Source organism: Myxocyprinus asiaticus, chromosome 19 (assembly GCF_019703515.2).
Source record: "Myxocyprinus asiaticus isolate MX2 ecotype Aquarium Trade chromosome 19, UBuf_Myxa_2, whole genome shotgun sequence".
In the NCBI taxonomy this organism is placed as follows: domain Eukaryota; kingdom Metazoa; phylum Chordata; class Actinopteri; order Cypriniformes; family Catostomidae; genus Myxocyprinus; species Myxocyprinus asiaticus.
Window position 1 is genome coordinate 19,092,342 of NC_059362.1, and position 19,614 is coordinate 19,111,955.

Consider the following 19,614-nt stretch of genomic DNA (forward strand, 5'->3'; position numbering starts at 1 on the left):
CCAAATGTGTATAACTTCTGCTGAACACAAAGATTTTTATAAGAATATCTCAGCTCTCTAGCTCCATACAATGCAAATGAGCTCCAAAAAGCACAAAGGCAGCATAAAAGTCATCCATAAATCTCCAGGGGTTTAATCAATGTCTTCTGAAGCAATCCAATAGGTTTAAGGTGAGAACAGACCAACATGTAACTTATTTTTACTGTTCATCTTGCCATTGCAGTCTCTAGGCACGATCATGATTTCAAGCTCGATTACACTTCCTAATGCTTGAGCTCTAGATGGCACTCTAGAAAGTGTAATTGAGCTTGAAATCATAATTGCCAAGGAAACTGCAGATGTCAAGATTTATAGTGAAAAAGGAGTTACGTTTTGGTCTGTTCTCACCGAAAACCAATTGGATTGGGAGTAAAATGGGAGGCAAATGTTGTTTCATGTTGACTTGGGTGACTCTAGATACTGTCTTATAACAGTCGAAATTTGTGTCTTTTTGGAAGCTAATGTGTTTCCTTTGGTGTGTGTTTCCTGTGTTGAGGATGATTGGCGCTACAGTCAGACCAATGACACACGCTCTCAGCTGAAGTTCCTTGAGCAACTGGACAGACTGGAGAAACAGAGGAGAGAGGAAGACGAGAGAGAAGCACTACTCCGCATCGCCCGGGTAACTAGAAGACACACACAAACGATTTTTCAGAGGGGAAAAACTCTAGTGTAATCTGTCTCCATTTGAAATTTACTGTTTTGTGCTCTATTTGTGCATAGAGTCGCTCTAACAGTGAAGACCCAGAGCAACAACGTCTCAGACAGAGAGCCAAAGAGGTAGAAGGATTTCTGTGTTTGTGTAAATAAAAACATATGTTCCTCCTCCACAACCTGTTTTTCTTTCCTTCTGCTCCCTTGTATAGCAATGAGGACAATCAATACTCTTCATAAAGTCCCATTTGTGCCCCACATAGACAAATTCACACACGCATACACACATATATATATATATATATATATATACACACACATACCCTGGAGACAAGGCTCTCTAATTGGGGGCTCATTTTAATTGAGTCTAATATTGGGTCTGGAATTAAAGCCTGGGGCCAAACTGGGAACAGAATGTAATGAAAGCCCTCTGGATGAGTTGTGTGTCTGTTTACAAGGTAACGCTCATTTACTCGTGTGTACAATGTGTGTTGAGAGCCACATAACGTGTTTATGAATTTTCGCACCAGCTCTTTGTCATAGACTATAAAATCAATAGTGCTAAAATGAAAGATTTATCACTTATAACAGCTTTCCATTTTCTCCAAATATTCCATGTGGAATTGTTCGAGCCAACAGAAATGTAGATTTTATTTTTGAGTGCCTGTCAAACACACATTTTCTGTTTTCCGCTTCTTTTAGATGCAGCAGTTGGAGTTGGCACAGATGGAGCACCGAGATGCAAATTTGGCAGCGCTGGCAGCCTTGGGACCCCGTAAGAGGAAAGCTCTGGAGGCTTCCGGCCCAGGGGCCAACCAGGTACTTGCACGTGTCTATACAACCACCACAGTGTGTGTGTTCTGTTGATTTGAGTTTTCTTGTATATGTCTACATACTTTTACTTGTATATGTCTACATACTACATACACAGATTTATGTTCAAGATAATCACTTGTATACATAAGCTGTCTGTAGTTTGGTCATTTTTTATTATTGAGCCAAGCTTAATTTACAGATGTGGCTTTTATTAAATGGATCTGTCACTGTTGTGTATGAGCATAAATAGAGAATAGAGGACTTTGAGAGGTCTGTGTATGTGGCAATATTGAATTGCACATTTTCTCTCTTTTGCAATTGCACAACTCTTTTGGAGAGGGAACTGGTAAGATTAATTAAGCACTACCTGACTGATTTTGCGGCCACCCACAAACCTGAACAAGCACACCTCTGAATAGGCAAAGAAAAAAAAAGTGCTCCGTAAAGGCTTCCATCTCTCTTCCTCCCCTCTCTCTTTTTTTTTTTTTTTTTTCTTACTGTAAAATCAGTTCACATATGCCTCAAGGAGTAGAACTAAGTCCATCTGTAAAATACCAGGAGTTATTGTTAGTGATTTTTATTAGATTTATTGGAAATGGGGACAGTGTTGAGGAAAAGACTAAACAAAAGTCCAGAGGATTGTATGTTAGTTTAGTTTAATTAGTTTTTACATTTTTGAATTCCTTTTCCTTCAGGCAAGGAGAGAATGCTAATAAGCGAAAAGATGGTTTTGAGTTTTTGCAAGCTTAAATTACACAGGCTTTTAAAAAAAAAAAAAAAGCCTCCTCTGCCTAGGGAATTTTTGTGTTTGCCTCTTTTTGAGGTTTCATCTCTGAAGAAGAATATGCATCTCTATAAAGAACCAGTGTATTTGGCCGGAAAAGACCAAAGGAGGATAAATGGGGGTTAAAAGGTATTAAAGGAATGTTCCGGGTTCAATACAAGTCAACTCTGCGGACCTGTCGGCAGGTCCAAAAGGGGGCGCTATATCTTGAAAAAAGTTTACGGTTAAAATGTTCAAGTCTTTGAATGTATAAGTCAGGCATTTGTGGTATAGTTTGAAAGCTTAGAATCTGAACTTTTCATAGATAACCATCAATTCTGCATTTATGTTACATAAAATAACAAAAGGCCTTAAAACATTTGCATTGCAAATCAGTGCCACTTAGAGGTCATGTGGTAGAAATATTAATATGAATAAAAAAGTCTTTCAAATAGCACTTAAATAGACAAATCATATGTCAAATGAAAGCTCCAGTTTATTTTGTTTCCCTTATACCACAGTTCTAAAGAAGTGAACTATGATATCTATAAGACATCAAATAAATGTCTCTTTTGTGCGACGATTACTGCTGCTGTTAGCCCCAAATAGCTAAAAACTTTATATCTGCTCTTAGGCAGTTTTCTAAAAAAAAATGTGCCATTTTTACTTGTCTGTGAGCTTGCTTATGTGAATGATCCTTGATTATATCTTAGATGTCCACAACAAAATATGCAGTCCAGCAGGAAAAGCATGCTAAACAAATTATCGGAAATATGTTATCGACTATTGATGCTAAAATGTTACAGGATCTCAGATTTCTTAGCATTCTAATGACACCTAGATTGGGCTTCAAGTCCACTCAAAGGCCAAGATATTCAATGAAACAATGGGGGTGGTGCGTGAACTCAAATTTAGTCTGAATGTCAATGGATGAGCACATCTGTGAGGGTTAAAATGTGTTAGAGTGCCACTTACATTTCAGATCTGCATTTTGTGTTGGAAGGTGATCAAGGAAACATTTCTAGGACTTGCTGCCATATAGTGGATTAAAATTAGACTTTTTGGAGGGTGATGGGGTGAACAGAACCAGAATTTCATGCTTACAAATTTAGGACAACGACAACAATATATATATATATATATATATATATATATATATATATATATATATATATATATATATATATATATATATATATAATTTGACACATTTTTGGCAATTGATCCCACAGTATGTGTAAACTGAAAAATTGAGGGCAGCAGCCCAGAAATGCCACAGAGTTGAAGAGGTTAATCTTGCCCCTTTTAAAAAAAAAAATAATAATAATCTGGGTTCCAGTGAGGCATTTACTGTGGACATGAATGGGGCCAATCCGTAAACGCTAAAATACTCAGTTTCAAATGTATAGCAACAAGACATAAACAGTATGAATGTTAACATGATTTTATTGTGATTATACAGAAAAGGTTAGTAAGTGATTTAAAGTTAGTCGATTTTTCAACTTTGTTGCCATTACAATGTAATGTAAACGTACACTAAAACCCTAAAATGACTGTAAAAATTATGATTTAAACAACTTTTACAGTTCAAATGATACATGAGCTTTAACAGAAGGATTAATGTAAGTGCTTTTATAAAATTATAAGCTTCACATTTCTGCCTTTTTAAACCCTCAAAATATTGGCCCCATTCACTTCCATTGTAAGTGCCTCACTGTAACCTCGATTTGTTTTTTGTTTTTAAAGGGGACATGACACGAGGAATAAAATTGTCCTTGATCTTTTGACATATAAGAGGTCATTGTACTACAAAAACATACTGTAAGTTTCAGAACTGAAAACTTCCTCCTCAATAGAAAAAGAGCATTTATTTAAACCAAGCTGCAAAAACAGCTCATTTGGAATTTGTGGAACTTGTGATGTCACAATACACTGCATATGCAACACCTATTTTTCCATCATTGCACCCTTGGCCCCGCCCACTGGTGCTCAGTCAGTCACACAATTGAAGTGGAGAGAGATTGGCCTGTCATGGGAGATTCATCTTAAATGGACTTACACAGGACAAGTTCATGTGCCTGCCTGGATTTAAATGTTTTTCTACATAAACATGCACAGACGGATGTCTCTGACCACTTGATGCATATCTTGGCCGCTTTTAAAAGATGCGGTGTCAAGTTACAACTCTAAAGAGGAGAAGCTCTCTGTCATTCAGCTGAGAACAAACGCATCATGGATGGGTTCTTTCGCCAATCTGCGCTATTTTTAGTTGTTGGTGGATGTAAACATGATGGAATGATACTGGAAACTGGATGTGTCTTCAGCATATTTTTGAGTGAATTGTATGTTCATCTCATATCATACCAGTCATAATACAATTCAAGCTTTGAACAGGAACTATTATTGAAGGATGGGGCAGTTAAACACTTGGATGCGATCGCAAAAACCGTGAGTAAACAGTTTTATTCATGAATATTTCATATGTTAGGACTGATAGTTTATGGTGCTGACATCCTGTTTACACCGGGCGCATCCATTGAAGCAATGCAATGCAACGGCTTGAGGCTGTCTACACCGGGTTCATTGACACAAACTTTCTAAACCGTTTATTTGTGTTGTTGGCAGTAGTAGCATCACCACGTGCAGTGCAAAATGGAACGGGACATCTGTTTACTGTCGGCACAACGCGCAGCAAAGGACGCTTTCATGGTAGACAGCATCATTGATTTATAATGGGTTCTATTGCTTTTGATGTTACTCTCTTGTCCGGTGTAGACGGGATTTGAGTGTTAACAGTTGTGCTTGAGATGAACAGTTTAATTAATATGCAATATGTTGGATGTGCATTGTGTAAATCCTGACATTTAGTTTTATAATGTTGAGTTGGTTCATTCTCTTCCAATGAGTTAAAAAAATGGCTCTATTTGAGGGGCTGCACGATGTTAGCCAATCATAACAGTGGGTATTTACGTTGAATTTTAAAGGAGGCGCTTAGGCCAGAACCGAGCGTTTCAGTCAGAAGGCCACAGATGGTGTAAAATGATCATATATTACTAAATTATGACAAAAAAAAACTTTACTAACATTATCAGTGGACCTCAGGGAAAATAATAAAACTATAAAAAATAAATAAAAAAGAGCATTTCATGAACACTAAGAAAAAGAGTGACAAGTCTAAATTGAATGCTGTCGATTAAGCTTAACTTGTATTGAACCCGGAATTTTTTATTTTTTTTTCATTAATTTACTTTTGTCTTAAGTTCCAAAACAGTCTCATAATAACTTCACTATGGTGAAACCATAAGATACCGTACGTAATTCGTATGAAAAGGTACAACTTTTATACCCATACAGACTGACCAATAAACAAACAGAATTTAAAATCAATTTGGTACAGGCATCAAATTTTAGCTAGCCTTCTATCCAACACTTTATTTTAAGAAAGTTAACGTCAGTGAAAAATTTGGTTCCTCATTCCATATTGATTTATGCAATGAAAATGCCTGATGTATGTCAATAACCTGTACGCTTCCCTTGTCTCGTTCCAAACACCAATGTTTTCTTTCTTCTGTGGTGCACAAAAGGTTTATGGCTTGGGTTGGGGGTTAAACTTAAGAAAAATTTATAATTTTGTTCGTTGGTTCATTTTTCACTATGGGAGTTACAGTTCTACGTTATTCTACAAGCCAACTCATAAGATTTCTTATGATTTCGCCATCTCCTTCTAATTTTTATAACTTGTCATGAGACTGGGTCAAAATTACAATTAATTCCAACAGCCTTCATTAGTTAACATTTCACAGTCACAACAATAAACTTCTGATTAAATCTATGTCCAAATCTGTCATTCTCTCCTTTGTGCTGTATTTCCTGTTCCAGGATCTAGGTATGTTTCCTTTTTACAGTTAAATCTCCATATTGTTCTGATAATTTAATGATTTCTCAATGAATAATGGTTTACCTCTGTGTAGTCATAGTAAATGGGGGTTTCTGCCTTGTTCTTTAGTTGTTAGGTCCATACGGGCAGCTTACAACTCAAAGAGCACCAATTCGAGTCACTATGAGAGATCTGACTTTCTGCATGGAGCAAGACCCCACGCTCAGACACTCACTCAAGCTATATAGTGGATTTCTACGCTAGATACACACAGTCAAACCACTGAGACGTGCTGTATTTGGATGAGTTTTGTATTAACTTCTGTATCACAGTGTTCCATCAATGTTCAAATCAGAATAGTTTGCCATATTATGTGTTCCTGTCCTTGTTTTGAGTTGTCTGTTATTTAGAATGTTTTTTTTTCTTCATGTTGAATGTATTTCACAAACATATTGACTGATAAGGAATTAATTAAACACTAATAGCAGCAGCCTGTTTTGTGTCTCTTGTTAGTGCTGATGAACCATTATGTTGGAATTGCTCCAGACCATTGTGTATTTTCTTGGTTTTTCTACTCCTCAAATTAACTCGAATCACTTTTGCCACATTGCTGCAACAACCATGCTGAAGATGTTGCAATGGACTGACTATTTCTGCATTTTGAAAGTCGATTGGGGGTTGTGTAGAGGTCTGTGTACAAGCTCCAGGGCAGTGCATGCCCTTACCTTGGCCAACCAATCAGAACAAAAAACTGCCTTGGGTAACACGCCTAACCAATCACACAAATACTGCTCTGGGCATTAGAATCTACCAATCACAGTGAGAAAATGGCATAGAGACCAAAACTGACCAATAAAAGCAGGGTACTGCCTTGAGGGCCCAATTCAGCTGAAAAAGCTGACTTAAGGTTTGAAACTAACCAATCAGAACATTGAAAGCTTGAGCTGGCCAATAGGAGATATAAACAGCCAAAGGGTTTGAAGCTGAAAGAAGCAGGCCAATAGATACCCTCAAGGGCTCCTCCACAACAAGATCAAGATAATAAAGGGCCAAAATCAACAGATATGGGGTAGGATGTCTCTAAGGGACCACACCTGACCGATCATCACTTTAATTATTTAAACCAATGTTAACTGAAGGCTAACCAACAATGTCACACTTGACCATCAAGGGTTTACCTCTGCTCCTTAGCATTACCATGGTTCTGCCACTTCTACGTCTTTGCATTTTTGAGTTGAGTGAAAGCTCTTAAAGGAATAGTTAACCCATAAATGAAAATTCTGTCATCATTAACTCATCCTCATGTCTTTCATCTGCGTCATATTCCAAGTCTTCTGAAGATATACAATAGGTTTTGGTAAGTTATTTTACTTTGAAAATCTTGACTTCTACCAAAGTTCTCCTTTGATCGGAAGCTGTATCTTGCCTCTGAATAAAAAAAATAAGTAATTCTGATGTTATATGGAAATTATATCTCTGTATTTACAAGATGCAAACTCGCAGTTGTGAGTTCATATCTCACAATTGCAACTTTATTTGTCGCAACTGTTACTTTATCTCGCAATTGAGAGGGTCAAAATTGTGTGTTAACTGCAAGAAAAAAGCTGCAACTGTGAGTCAGTTGTGAGAGTCACAATTGCAAAAACAATTCTTGCAATTGCAACTTTATATCTCACAACTGCAAGAAAAAAGTTTTGTGACTTTATAGCTCGCAATTGACTCAATTGCAAAAAAAATTCTTGCAATTAACACATTATATCTCACAATTTTGACTCTAAATTGCGAGATATAAAGTCGCAATTGCGAGAAATCAAGTTGCAAGTGAGAGAGATGATCTCACAATTGCGAGTTCTCACAATTTAGATTTTTTTTTCTCATTGCGAGTTAGTCGCAATTCTGAGAAATAAAGCTGCAATTGCGAGATATATATATTAGAGATATAATAAGAGATAAAACTGACTGCAAACTGAAGCAATTGTGAATTGACTTGTCACACTTTCTCATCATTGCAACTTTTTTCTGGCAATTGTGAGATATGAAGTCACAATTCCGGGAAAGAAAGTTGCTATTGCGAGATATGAACTTACAATTGAATTTATATCTTGTAACTTTAAAACAAAAAGTAGCAATTGTGAGGTTTTGATCACACAATTGAGACCTTTTTTCTTGCAAGTAATTTTGAGAGGTAAAATTGCCTTTGTTACTTTATTTCTCCCAATTGCGCATTTATATCATGCAATTGCGAGACAGTCACAGTTGCGTGATGCCTATAAAGTGTGAATTGAATTGTGTGATATAAAGTCAATTACTTTTTATTCCGTGATGGGATCAAAGCACCATACCTTTGTACATTCACGAGGACTGGAAAACTTGAAATATGGCACACAAGTTGCATGGACTACTTTTGAGTCCTTCAAGCTTTGAAGTGAAACAATATCAAGTGCCTTTGTATTGACATCAGCAGACAGGACATCCTTTAAAATTCCCCCTTTGATGTTCCGCAGAAAAAATAAAGAAAAATAGGTTTGGAAACAATGAGGTTGAGTAAATGATGACAGAATTATCATGTTTGGATTTCTTTTATGTAAGCCCTGCTTCAGCCTCAGAAACTTAAATACTCTGTGTGCTTGCCTGAGGTAGAGGATTCTGAAATATTCCATTACCTCTGAATAATCATGAATGAGATGCTGGGCACTAAATATTGATAATATTGATATGCCTGCAGCATTCAGTCACCACAGAGTGTGTGTGTGTGTGCATGCTATTCGGGAGGAACAGTCTCATATGCCAATACAGGCTTACCAAAGTCTGCTCTGTAGCAGAGATTGCTTTTTAAGCACAGATAAGGCTTACAATGTGCATTTATGCAAATGAGGCCGGTTTCATCCATTAAAACATCTACTGCCAATGAGGTTCACCGGACAGTCTTTCCATCAAGGACGTTTGACATCGGCATTTCATAGTCCTGCATGCTGACTTATGCATAAACACTTTGTGCACACTGAACTCAATGAGGAGCTGCTGAAAGTGTTCCAGACTGCAGCTCTTCAGTTCAATTAATTAATTATTGATTGCATCAGCTGCATGCGCTGCTAACTGCCTTGGATCAAAGGCACAGACAGAGTACGTGTGAGTTCTAGGTTTCCGTCCCTCTGACTGCATGTCAAATGGAGGAAGACAGTGGTAATTTACCCCATCATTATTATGCATGAGTGTGCTCATGAAAACAAAGATGTTTTAATGTGTTATCTGAGGCTTAGTCTCAATTTATACACATGGGTACAGACACACAGTAATTTTCCAGACGAAACTGGCAACTCCAAAACTCCTCTTAGGCAGAACAGCTCAAATTACTCCATATCAATAAAAACAAATCAGTCAATGAGTACAAACCAAAATTGTTTATTAGGATACATCTTTCAGAGCACATTTTCCCAGAATTCTCAGTTGTAATAGAGAGCAGCTTTACAGAAGTGTGAAAACTGACAAGGACTTGCATGCTGCCAGGAATTTTCATTTTTCAAGTGATTTTTTCCAAGAATGAAACTTGTCAACTTCAGCAGAAGACTGAGAAACTGTGCTCTTAATGGACATCAGACGGGAAGGATACAGCGTGAGCCTGAGCCAAGTGCTTCTGCCAATATAAACAGAACTAAGAAAGGCAATTAGATCCTTTGTCAGTGATTTACGAAGCTTTCTTTTGCTTTTTCTTCTCAGCCTCCTCTTCTTTCTCCTTTTCGATTTCGGCGACCAGCGTCTCGATCTCTTTGGACTCTAGAATCTGGGGCGGAAGGAGAGAAGGGTGCACCAAATCAGCCATGTGACTGATTGCTAAGCAAATGAATGACCGGTCATTTGTTTTTGAACAAATGACTGTTTCAACATTAAATGGATGAAAAGAAAGTTGTGTCAAGCCAACAGTAAACAAATGAATATAGAAAAGAAAAAAATAAGTATTACCTTTAGGGGCTGGTTTCTCCTAATCACAGCCAGCTCGATGTTCTTGCCCCCTGATTGCACAACCTGTGTAGCACAGATCATATAAATTTGTACCAGCAAACATGTTGCATCCTGTAAGCTATGTGATATGAGAGTGTGTTTTGAATACACATAACCATGGTAACAATGTTTAACCTCTAATAAGGCTTTGATGGCCAATTTGATGGCATCGTTATCACTAGCGATGGCTTCATCAGTGTAGTTTTTCTCCAAAAACTCCCTCACTGTCTTCGCACTGCGCCCAATGGCATTTGCCTGATGACAAAGGTGAGAATACACTAATAAAATGAGTTAAAGTTGACGAAACGGAAGCTTTTCAGTGGACTTCTGCTCCCCCTTTACCTTCCATGCATGGTATGTTCCAGAGGGGTCTGTCTGATAAAGACGTGGAGTCCCATCATAGTCGAAACCCACAATCAGGGCAGAGATACCAAAAGGACGACGTCCATTGCTTTGAGTGTAACGCTGTTGAATGAGCAAAGCACAATGAATGGAAAGATCACTGCAGCGAGATTCCTACATGTCCAAAAGAGGCTTTCTGGTAAAGAAGGACTTATTGCATATTCCGCGATGTAATACAGGGGTGGGCATCCTTTTTGACATGCAAGTTTTTTAATTTCTTAGCAAATCACTGTAATGTAGTATAATATAAAAAAAATGGTAAAGTAACATACTACCTTTTTCAAAGTGGTGTTTTGGTTTCCCATAAACCTGTTAACTATAACAGGCTACTTGACTATGAAGAAGGATTACTGTGAGAAGTGTGATTTCATTTCAAATGAGCAACTAAAAAGTATCATACAATGTTCCTCTCTTTCTCTGTCTTATTGCTCTCATCTCCACGTTTATCCTTGACATTTGTACTGAAGGTTGCCGACCCCTGGGGCCAGATTCACTAAACGTTATTAAGAATAAAAATCTTCTTAATTACCATTTTCTTCTTAATTTCTAACTTTAAAAAAGTTACAAATATTTTGTATTCCCAAAAAAAAACAAATGAAAGTTCTTATCGTTTTTAAAAATCATCTTAAAATTTGAAAGTTAGGATAACCTCACAGTTGTCTTAAATCCCAAAATGTATGATGTTTAATGAATTTACTACGTTGTTTCAAATGTGACATGTTCTATCACCTTCTTTCTCAATTTGAAAGTGAAAAAGGGAGATTTATGATAAAACAAATATTTAAATATTGATCTGTTTCTCACCCACACCTATCACATCATTACTGAAAATATAGATTTAACCACTGGAGTCATAAATTACTTTTATGCTGCCTTTATGTACTTAGGTATGATCACCATTCACTTGCATTGTATGGACCTACAGAGCTGAAATATTCTTCTAAAAATCTTCATTTGTGTTCAGCAGAAGAAAGAAAGTCATACACATCTGAGATGGCATGAGGGTGAGTAAATAATGAGAGAATTTTCATTGTTTGGGTGAACTGTCCCTTTAACAGATGCATTTATCATTATGTTTTACCAGTAAAAGCAACCTTAATGAGCAGGCTAATAAAAACAGACAATGGCAAAGCCTGTCATTTTGTTCTTGAGGGGGAAAAAATTAAGACGTTCATTCAAAAGTATTTAAGAACTGTGAACTTTTTCCAAAAATGCACTAAAGAACATTCTTACGAACTACTTTCTTATTTTTTTTCTTAAAAACATTTTCGTAAATCCAACCCCTGGTGTTAATACATTTAACACCTAATGCCAAGGTCTGTTTGTAAAAAGGAGTATAGGATGTTACCTGTTTGAGTGTGGCGATGTACCGGGTGATGTACTCGACAGTAACTGGGTCTTCCACTGTGAGTCTGTGACTTTGGCACTCTACTCTTGCTCTATTGATGACGATCCTGGCATCTGCGGTCAGACCTGGACAACACGGATTTATACACATTTTTTTAAATGTTTAAAAAACAAGCTTAACATCTAAAGGCATCATCTCCGTTTTACTGAACATTCTGCAGTTCAACACTGCCCTCAGGAAGATTATAGTACGGTATAGTAAGAAACCAATTTGTAAATGGAAATTAAAGAAGAAGAAAAAACATTTTGATTAGTGTTAATTGCTGTGCAAGCTAATAATACTTAACTTTTTTCAATTACTGTGTAGAATATCACAGTAGATGATTGAGTAATACAGCTTCAAAGAATTTAACAGTTGCAGTGATAAGTTTGGTAAGAAACACATGCAATTACCTTACAGCTCATCATGTTTCCCTGATAATAACCACAATGCAGGGTGTAGAAAAATAAGATTTACCTGCAAAGGCCATGCACACACGCTCGTCTAGAGCACAGATCTTCCTGACTGTCCTCTCCTCCTGAAGCTTTGCCACTGACTTCTTCTCAACACCCAGGACAACAATGTCCTGCCCCCTGATTCCAACCTTAAATGCACAACAGAAAATCCAAACTTGTTTCAAAAGTACTTTCAATGTAACAACGTTTATATACAAATATAATATATACATATATATATATATATATATTCACATTTCAGTGTTAAATATATCGAACGTTTAGTCGCAAAATAAAATCCTAAACTATGTGTGCGCAGCGCCATCTACCGGGACTTTGGGTAATCGCAACAAGGCAGAGTTTTGAGGAGGCCCTATTTTACATAATATCACAAATAACCAACTAAAAGGCATACATTCGTTTATTTTATTAAAGTATGGAGACGAAAGTGTTCTTCTGAAGATCTTCTAACAGTCCTGAGGTTTGAAATGTACCAAGTAAAGTTATCTTAGATTAGTTGACTGGCTAGATTACTACACACAAGTTCATTCATTACTCCGTTTAATGTAGCAGTGTACTTGTGTGGGATTTAAAGTGGGTGTTATGATCATAAGTATGCAGATAAATTGATAAATCAAGTTCAATATCTATAGGATAGCCCATGCTAATGTTAGCCGCAACATGCAAGTCACGCTCAACAGTAAGCATCACATTAATAAAAACTGCTACCAATAAAGTCAACTTCTCAATTGTTCCCTAACAATCACAGTCAATTACAGCATTGCTTAATGTATACATCAGTCGTTCGCCACAACTCTCCGTTAATGAGTTATATGTATTTTAATGGTGTAGCAGTTAGCAAGTATGGTAAAGCCGCTGCTCATGTTTTATGTAAATACACTCACAGCTGTGGAGCCCTTCTTCACGGCTTCCTGAGCATATTCCACCTGGAACAGGTGCCCATCGGGAGAAAACACTGTTATAGCTCTGTCATATCTAGCTGCCATTTCTGCACACTAGATAAAAAAAAGTACGAACTAGGGTGTAATGGTTTCAAGAGGCTGCTGTCTCGTACAACTGGAGGTTTCGAATTAAATGCGCATGCGCAAAAGCGGCTCACATTGACAGTGGGACTTGTAGGCAGGAACTGTAGTCCAAAATGGACGGAATTCGTGCGTCATTCTTTAAAGGGACAGTTCACCCAAACATGTAAATTCTCTCATCATTTACTCACCCTCATGTCATCCCAAATGTGTATGACTTTCTTTCTTCTGCTGAACACAAATTAAGATTTTTATAAGAATATTTTAGCTCTGTTGGTACTTGCAATGCAAGTGAACGGTAGCCAGAACTTTCTCCAAAAATCACATAAAGGAAACATAAAAGTAATCCATATTACTTCAGTGGTTAAATCTATACCTTCAGAAGTGATATGATAGGTGTGGGTGAGAAGCAGATTAGTATTTAAGTCCCCATTTTTCTCTAAATCTCCACTTTCACTTTTACATCTGAAAGCCACATGTGGTGCCTGTTTAGTTTCACTTTCACATCTGAAAGTGAAAGTGTCGATTTCGCATTAAAAAAAAGACTTAAATATTGATCTACTTCTCTCCCACACCCATCATATCACTTTTGAAGTTACGGATTTTACCACTGGAGTGTTATGGATTACTTCTATGTTTCCTTTATGTGATTTTTGGAGCTACAAAGGTCTGCTCACCATTCACTTGCATTGTATGGACCTACAGAGCTGAAATATTCTAAAAATCTTTGTTTGTGTTCAGCAGAAGAAAGAAAGTTATACACAACTGGGATGGCATGAGAGTGAGTAAATGATGAGAGAATTTTCATTTTTGCATGGAACTAACCCTTTAAAAGCATTGCCTCCTGTTTTATTTTAAATCCATGTTTTGTATAAAATCTTTTACTTCTAGTAACTTTATTTATTTATAAATTATACTGAATGATTAATTAATTAATTTATATGAATTTATTTATTTATTTATATGCACAATATGAGATAAATTAGGTTATAAATTAAAATCCTGAAAAAAAGCAAAAAAGCAAGACAACAATAAACAACTACTAGTCTCATCTGTAAACTTTACAATAACCATATTCCCTATATATAGTTTTAGTTATATAGTTATTATGTTTATTGATTTATGTATTTATTATACATTGGTTTATTAATTGTATTGATTAGTTTATTTATTTATTTATTTATATGTATTTATTAATACATGTACTTATTTATATTTTCAATATGAGATAAATTAGGCTTTAAATTAAATTACTGACAAATAAAAATGAAAAAGCAAGACAACACTAAACAATTACCTAATCTATAATCCATATTCCTTATATATAGTTTTAGTTCTATAGTTATGTTTATTTTTTTATTTATATTTTCAATATGAGATAACTTATGCTATGAATTAAATTACTGACAAATAAAAATGAAAAAGCAAGACAACAATAAACCTTTTCCAATCTCATCTGTAAACTTTAGTCACCATATTCCATATATGAATATGACTGTGTTCAGAATTAAGACAATAGTTTTCATTTATATATAACAATTTGATATTATTATTTTTATACAACATTAGTTATATATAGTTTTAATTATATAGTTATTTTTAGTACAATAGTTATTTGATATTCATCGTCTTGTCAAATAGTATTTTTTAAATCTACTTAATTTATAAATGCATTATTATCATTATCCCACTGTATGAAGTTCCTTATTTTAATTTTAACAGTAGCCTAATATCAGGAATCATGACGTGTTTTGTGATAAATATTGTATTACAAAATGCTTACCAATAACCTGCCACATAAATACAGCACATCGGATAGGCTACTCCAATTTAGTAGCAATGAGCTTGTTTAAATATGTCATATAACTTGATTGCAGAATATTGAATAGATTACTTCAGTGCAAAATGTATAGAAATGCATATATAGATATGAATATAAAGCATGCTATAAAACAACATGCAAATGTTTTTTAACAGACAACTTGAAGAGTGCCTATTCATCTTTTAAACATGTTACTTTGGGCATATATCTTGTTACAAATGAAAGAGGTTAAAATCTGATTGAGACATTATGTTCTGTCAATGCCACTCTAGAGCTATTCAGCCACCTGACTGTTATTTAACTGAGATGTCATATAAGCCTTCATCAGTTTTGAACAAATGGAAGACAGCATGGTGTTTTTGACAAGTACCTCTACAAGTACCTTCCAACACTTTCATGCCTGAACTTCAAAGGCCATTTTGGTGCCACCAAACCTCTCATCAATGCTTCATCAAGTGCACGTAAACCTGCAGAGTACAGACCACAAGTCTCCCGTACCTTATTAAAAATGTCCTTTTAATTAAATTCAACAAATAAGAATACATTAAACTTAATATGATGCAACTGGGAATACTAGGGTTTGTGTTCCGAGACCGTGAAGCAGTGTTCAAAGAGACAGAAATGCCCACCCACTGGTATTCCTTAGCTGTGTATTCCCTTAAACCAAGCTAATGAGGACCTTCTGTAGTGTTCGCTAATGCTCACAACCTCAGCTTTTCTTACAGGAGTCACCTGTGTGGTACATGAGGTCTCTGAGCAAGTGTGACCCAGCTAACAACTTCACAACTGTTCTGAGGTAAACCAGGTGGTATATGGAAAATTGCATTGGTGTGTGTGTGTGTGTGTGTGTGTGTGTGTGTGTGTGTGTGTGTGTGTGTGTGTGTGTGTGAGTGTGAAAAATTGTTTTTCTGAAATTTACTGGGTATTTAGGGAGAAGGGAGCTTCCACTTGAGTTCAATCTGTTACGATATTTGCATGTGAGTATTTGCTTAAAGGGATAGTTCACCCTCATGCCATCCCAGATGTGTATGACTTTCTTTCTTCTGCAGAAGACAAACAAAGATATATACATTTTTAAATCCTTTTTTATTATAAATCTCCACTTTCACTCTAACTTTCACATTCTGAAAGTTAAAATGGAGATTTATTAAAAAAATAAAAGACTAAAATATTTATATGTTTCTCACCCAAAGTGATTGCATCGCTTCTAAAGACATTCATTTAACCACTGGGGACATATGGATTACTTTTATGTGCCCTTTATTTGATGTTTGGAGCTTAAAAGCTCTGGTCACCATTCACTTGCATTGAAGGGATCTACAGAGCTGAGATCTTCCTCTAAAAATCTTTGGTTTTGTTCAGCAGAAGAAATTAAGTCATACACATCTGGGATGGCATGAATGAGAATTTTCATTTTTGGGTGAACTATCCCTTTAATTAAATATTGATTTAAAAAATGAGTAAAGGCTTACTCAAAACATTTCTAATATCATCTGCATTACCTCTGAAAGATTTTACAGTAATATGGTGATCAGTATTTATAGTATTTTATCCTGATTTCTCTCTGAGTAAAGCAAGTCTGACTTTTTTCCTTATATTTTCAGATTGTGGTGACTGTTAGGTTTAGTGTGGTAGAACTCGTATTTGTAGTCGTAAATGTCCGAGGCTCTGAACAGTTTCAGAGGTTCAGTTATATTAAAAAAATCTTATATATACCTAAAAGTGATTTTTTATGTACAAAACAGCACTAATTCAAATCAGTGTAAGAGCACATTTACATTTATTAATTTAGTAAACACTTCTATCCAAAGCGAATTACAAATGAGCAATACAGCAAAAAGCGAAACGTCATAAGGAGGCATTAAAATGAGAAGTGCTGCAATACAAAGATTCAAATTGCTCAGAGCAGTACAAGTAAGGTGGAAGGAGAGAGACTGTGGTAAAAGAATGGAGAGAATTTTTATTTAAAAAATAAGTCTGCATTTATAGGAATGGATCAATGCTCACAAAAGAGATGTCTTTAAAAAAATCTTCTTCCGCAGGTAAAAAAGTACCTTTCTTACCACATGACCCAATTACAACTGTATGACTTTGAACTCCTCAGTTACAGAAACACTGATGTGAAGTCTTCATTTAGTTACTGATCCACTCTAGATCAGGCAGTTTGTTCACCGGCTGAGCTGGGATCATCATCATAGCAATCAGCTCCATCCCTGCCTCTGTAATTAGCTGATTAATAACATTTAACCTTCAAAGTTCATTAATAGCACTCAATAATTAATCTTGATGTCCTGATTTAAAAAATGCAGCCAACATTTTTTTTCCCCTTGAAATATTGTGGTGGTACAATGTTCATAAAGGTAATTGGCCCATGAGACTGCATTCACTACAGATAACGTGTGAATAATCATTTTTGTCCCTCACCTCTTTTGGAATATGTTAGGAAATCTCACGAGGAAACTGTTTTCAAGTGTTACTAATACCCTATGTTTGATGCTACATAGTTTCCCTCTGGAATAACAGTAAATATGTTGGATCTATTGTTCTGGAAAAAATATTAGATTTTTAGACTTAGTTCTCAGAGAAAAAAATGAAAATGGAGGCTCTATTTCCCTGTTGCTCTCTCTCTCAGGGTCTTAGATATACTCAAGGTTCTTTCTCTGTTCATGATTTTTCAAAAGTTAATCAATCAAAGCACAATCTAGGGAAATAATTGACTTGTTTCAGATTCACAGCATACTATTTGTTTTAGAACAATCTAATAAAACCAGCGGATGCTTAAGGATATGACTCAGAAGTAACAGCTTTCTTCCCTTGAGATGTTCTGATTGGCTGATGCATTATTTCCTTGAGGATGTCCTTTGCGCAAAGGTTGCTTTTGCATGCCAATACTCTTTATTTACAGCTACGCTAAAGGCCACACATACATTCTTTGTACTCTATACTCTCGTTTCAGTTCTCTCTGTTCCATTTTACAGATTCATATAGCTAAGACAAACTACTTCACTGCATGGATACTGAACAGTCGTGCCAACTTGAACTAAATGACAACAAGAGTTCATGGTGGCACCTGAGAACATGACATATTTGTTATAGTGCTGTGTTTTACATCCTCTCTTTATTCGCAAAACAGTCACAGGCAAGTGTCTCAGCAGCTAATTCAAAACTCATTAGAAACATGCAATTGCAGAGCGGACTCCCAAAGGGATGTAGCTTTCTAATCAACATTCCCCACTGCAAAGCCCATCCAACGGGGTGGCTCATTACTAACGTTTCCACAGAGAAATTAAAATGAGGTGTCATTATGAATGGGGATGCTCCTTTGATGATTTCATTGAGACAGTGCCATATGTTTGATGATATATTGTAGACATAGAGAAGATAATAGGTGCATATGAGTGAGTCATTCAATCATTGACTCAACTTATTCGTTACAAAACACAGAGTCTTTCACCACCGAAACAATGGAAGTGAATGAGAACAATTTATATACCTAAAAGTGATTTTTTATGTACAAAACAGCACTAATTCAAATCAGTGTAAGAGCACATTTACATTTATTAATTTAGTAAACACTTCTATCCAAAGCGAATTACAAATGAGCAATACAGCAAAAAGCGAAACGTCATAAGGAGGCATTAAAATGAGAAGTGCTGCAATACAAAGATTCAAATTGCTCAGAGCAGTACAAGTAAGGTGGAAGGAGAGAGACTGTGGTAAAAGAATGGAGAGAATTTTTATTTAAAAAATAAGTCTGCATTTATAGGAATGGATCAATGCTCACAAAAGAGATGTCTTTAGAAAGAATCAGCTGCTCTGGTGGAGATCATAAGGTTGTTCCACCAGCGAGGAGTGGTGGAAGTGAAAGTCTGAAAAGCGAGGCGCCGTTCACCCACCGATCGCAAGCTTCAGGGGCGTACATAGGCTTGAAGTAGTGAGTGTAGATAGGTAGCGCAGAGCCAGTGGATGTTCAGTAAGCGAGCATCAATGTCTTGAACTTGACGCGAGCAACCAATGGCATTCAATGCAGTTTGATGAAGAGAGGCGTGACATGCAATCTCTTGGGCTCGTTGAAAACCAGTCGCACAACCACATACTCGATTAATTGCAGAGGTTAAACTGTACATGCAGGAAGTCCTGCCAGAAGAGCGTTGCAGTAGTCCAGTTTAGATATGACAAGAGCTTGGACAAGAAGTTGTGTAGCATGCTCAGATAGGACAGGTCTGATCTTCCGAATGTTGTACAGTTCAAATCTGCATGACTGGGCCGTTTTTTTTATGTGGTCCGTGAAGTTCAACTGATCGTCAAACACAACTCCAAGATTTCTGGTTGTCCTGGATGGTTTAATCGTTGATGA

At 36.3% G+C, this 19,614-nt stretch overlaps 2 protein-coding genes across 2 annotated transcripts in view; one reads left to right on the forward strand and one right to left on the reverse strand.

The window, feature by feature from the left end:
• taf4b (TAF4B RNA polymerase II, TATA box binding protein (TBP)-associated factor) overlaps positions 1 to 6,625 on the forward strand; it is a 32,190-nt gene extending 25,565 nt beyond the window's left edge. Inside the window, exons 11-14 of the mRNA XM_051644935.1 lie at positions 536 to 661; positions 763 to 819; positions 1,396 to 1,512; positions 6,279 to 6,625. Coding sequence (XP_051500895.1) covers positions 536 to 661; positions 763 to 819; positions 1,396 to 1,512; positions 6,279 to 6,413 — 435 coding nt within the window. The 3' untranslated portion in view covers positions 6,414 to 6,625. The remainder of the gene's footprint in view (positions 1 to 535; positions 662 to 762; positions 820 to 1,395; positions 1,513 to 6,278) is intronic.
• Positions 6,626 to 9,535: 2,910 nt separating this feature from the next.
• psma8 (proteasome 20S subunit alpha 8) lies at positions 9,536 to 13,491 on the reverse strand. Its single transcript, XM_051644681.1, has 7 exons — positions 13,298 to 13,491; positions 12,415 to 12,541; positions 11,899 to 12,023; positions 10,491 to 10,613; positions 10,284 to 10,403; positions 10,110 to 10,172; positions 9,536 to 9,930 (listed from the first exon to the last, which is right to left on the reverse strand). Exons 1-7 carry the CDS (start codon positions 13,397 to 13,399, stop codon positions 9,835 to 9,837), a joined length of 756 nt encoding a protein of 251 aa, XP_051500641.1. The 5' UTR covers positions 13,400 to 13,491; the 3' UTR covers positions 9,536 to 9,834.
• Between the last annotated feature and the right edge of the window lie 6,123 nt (positions 13,492 to 19,614).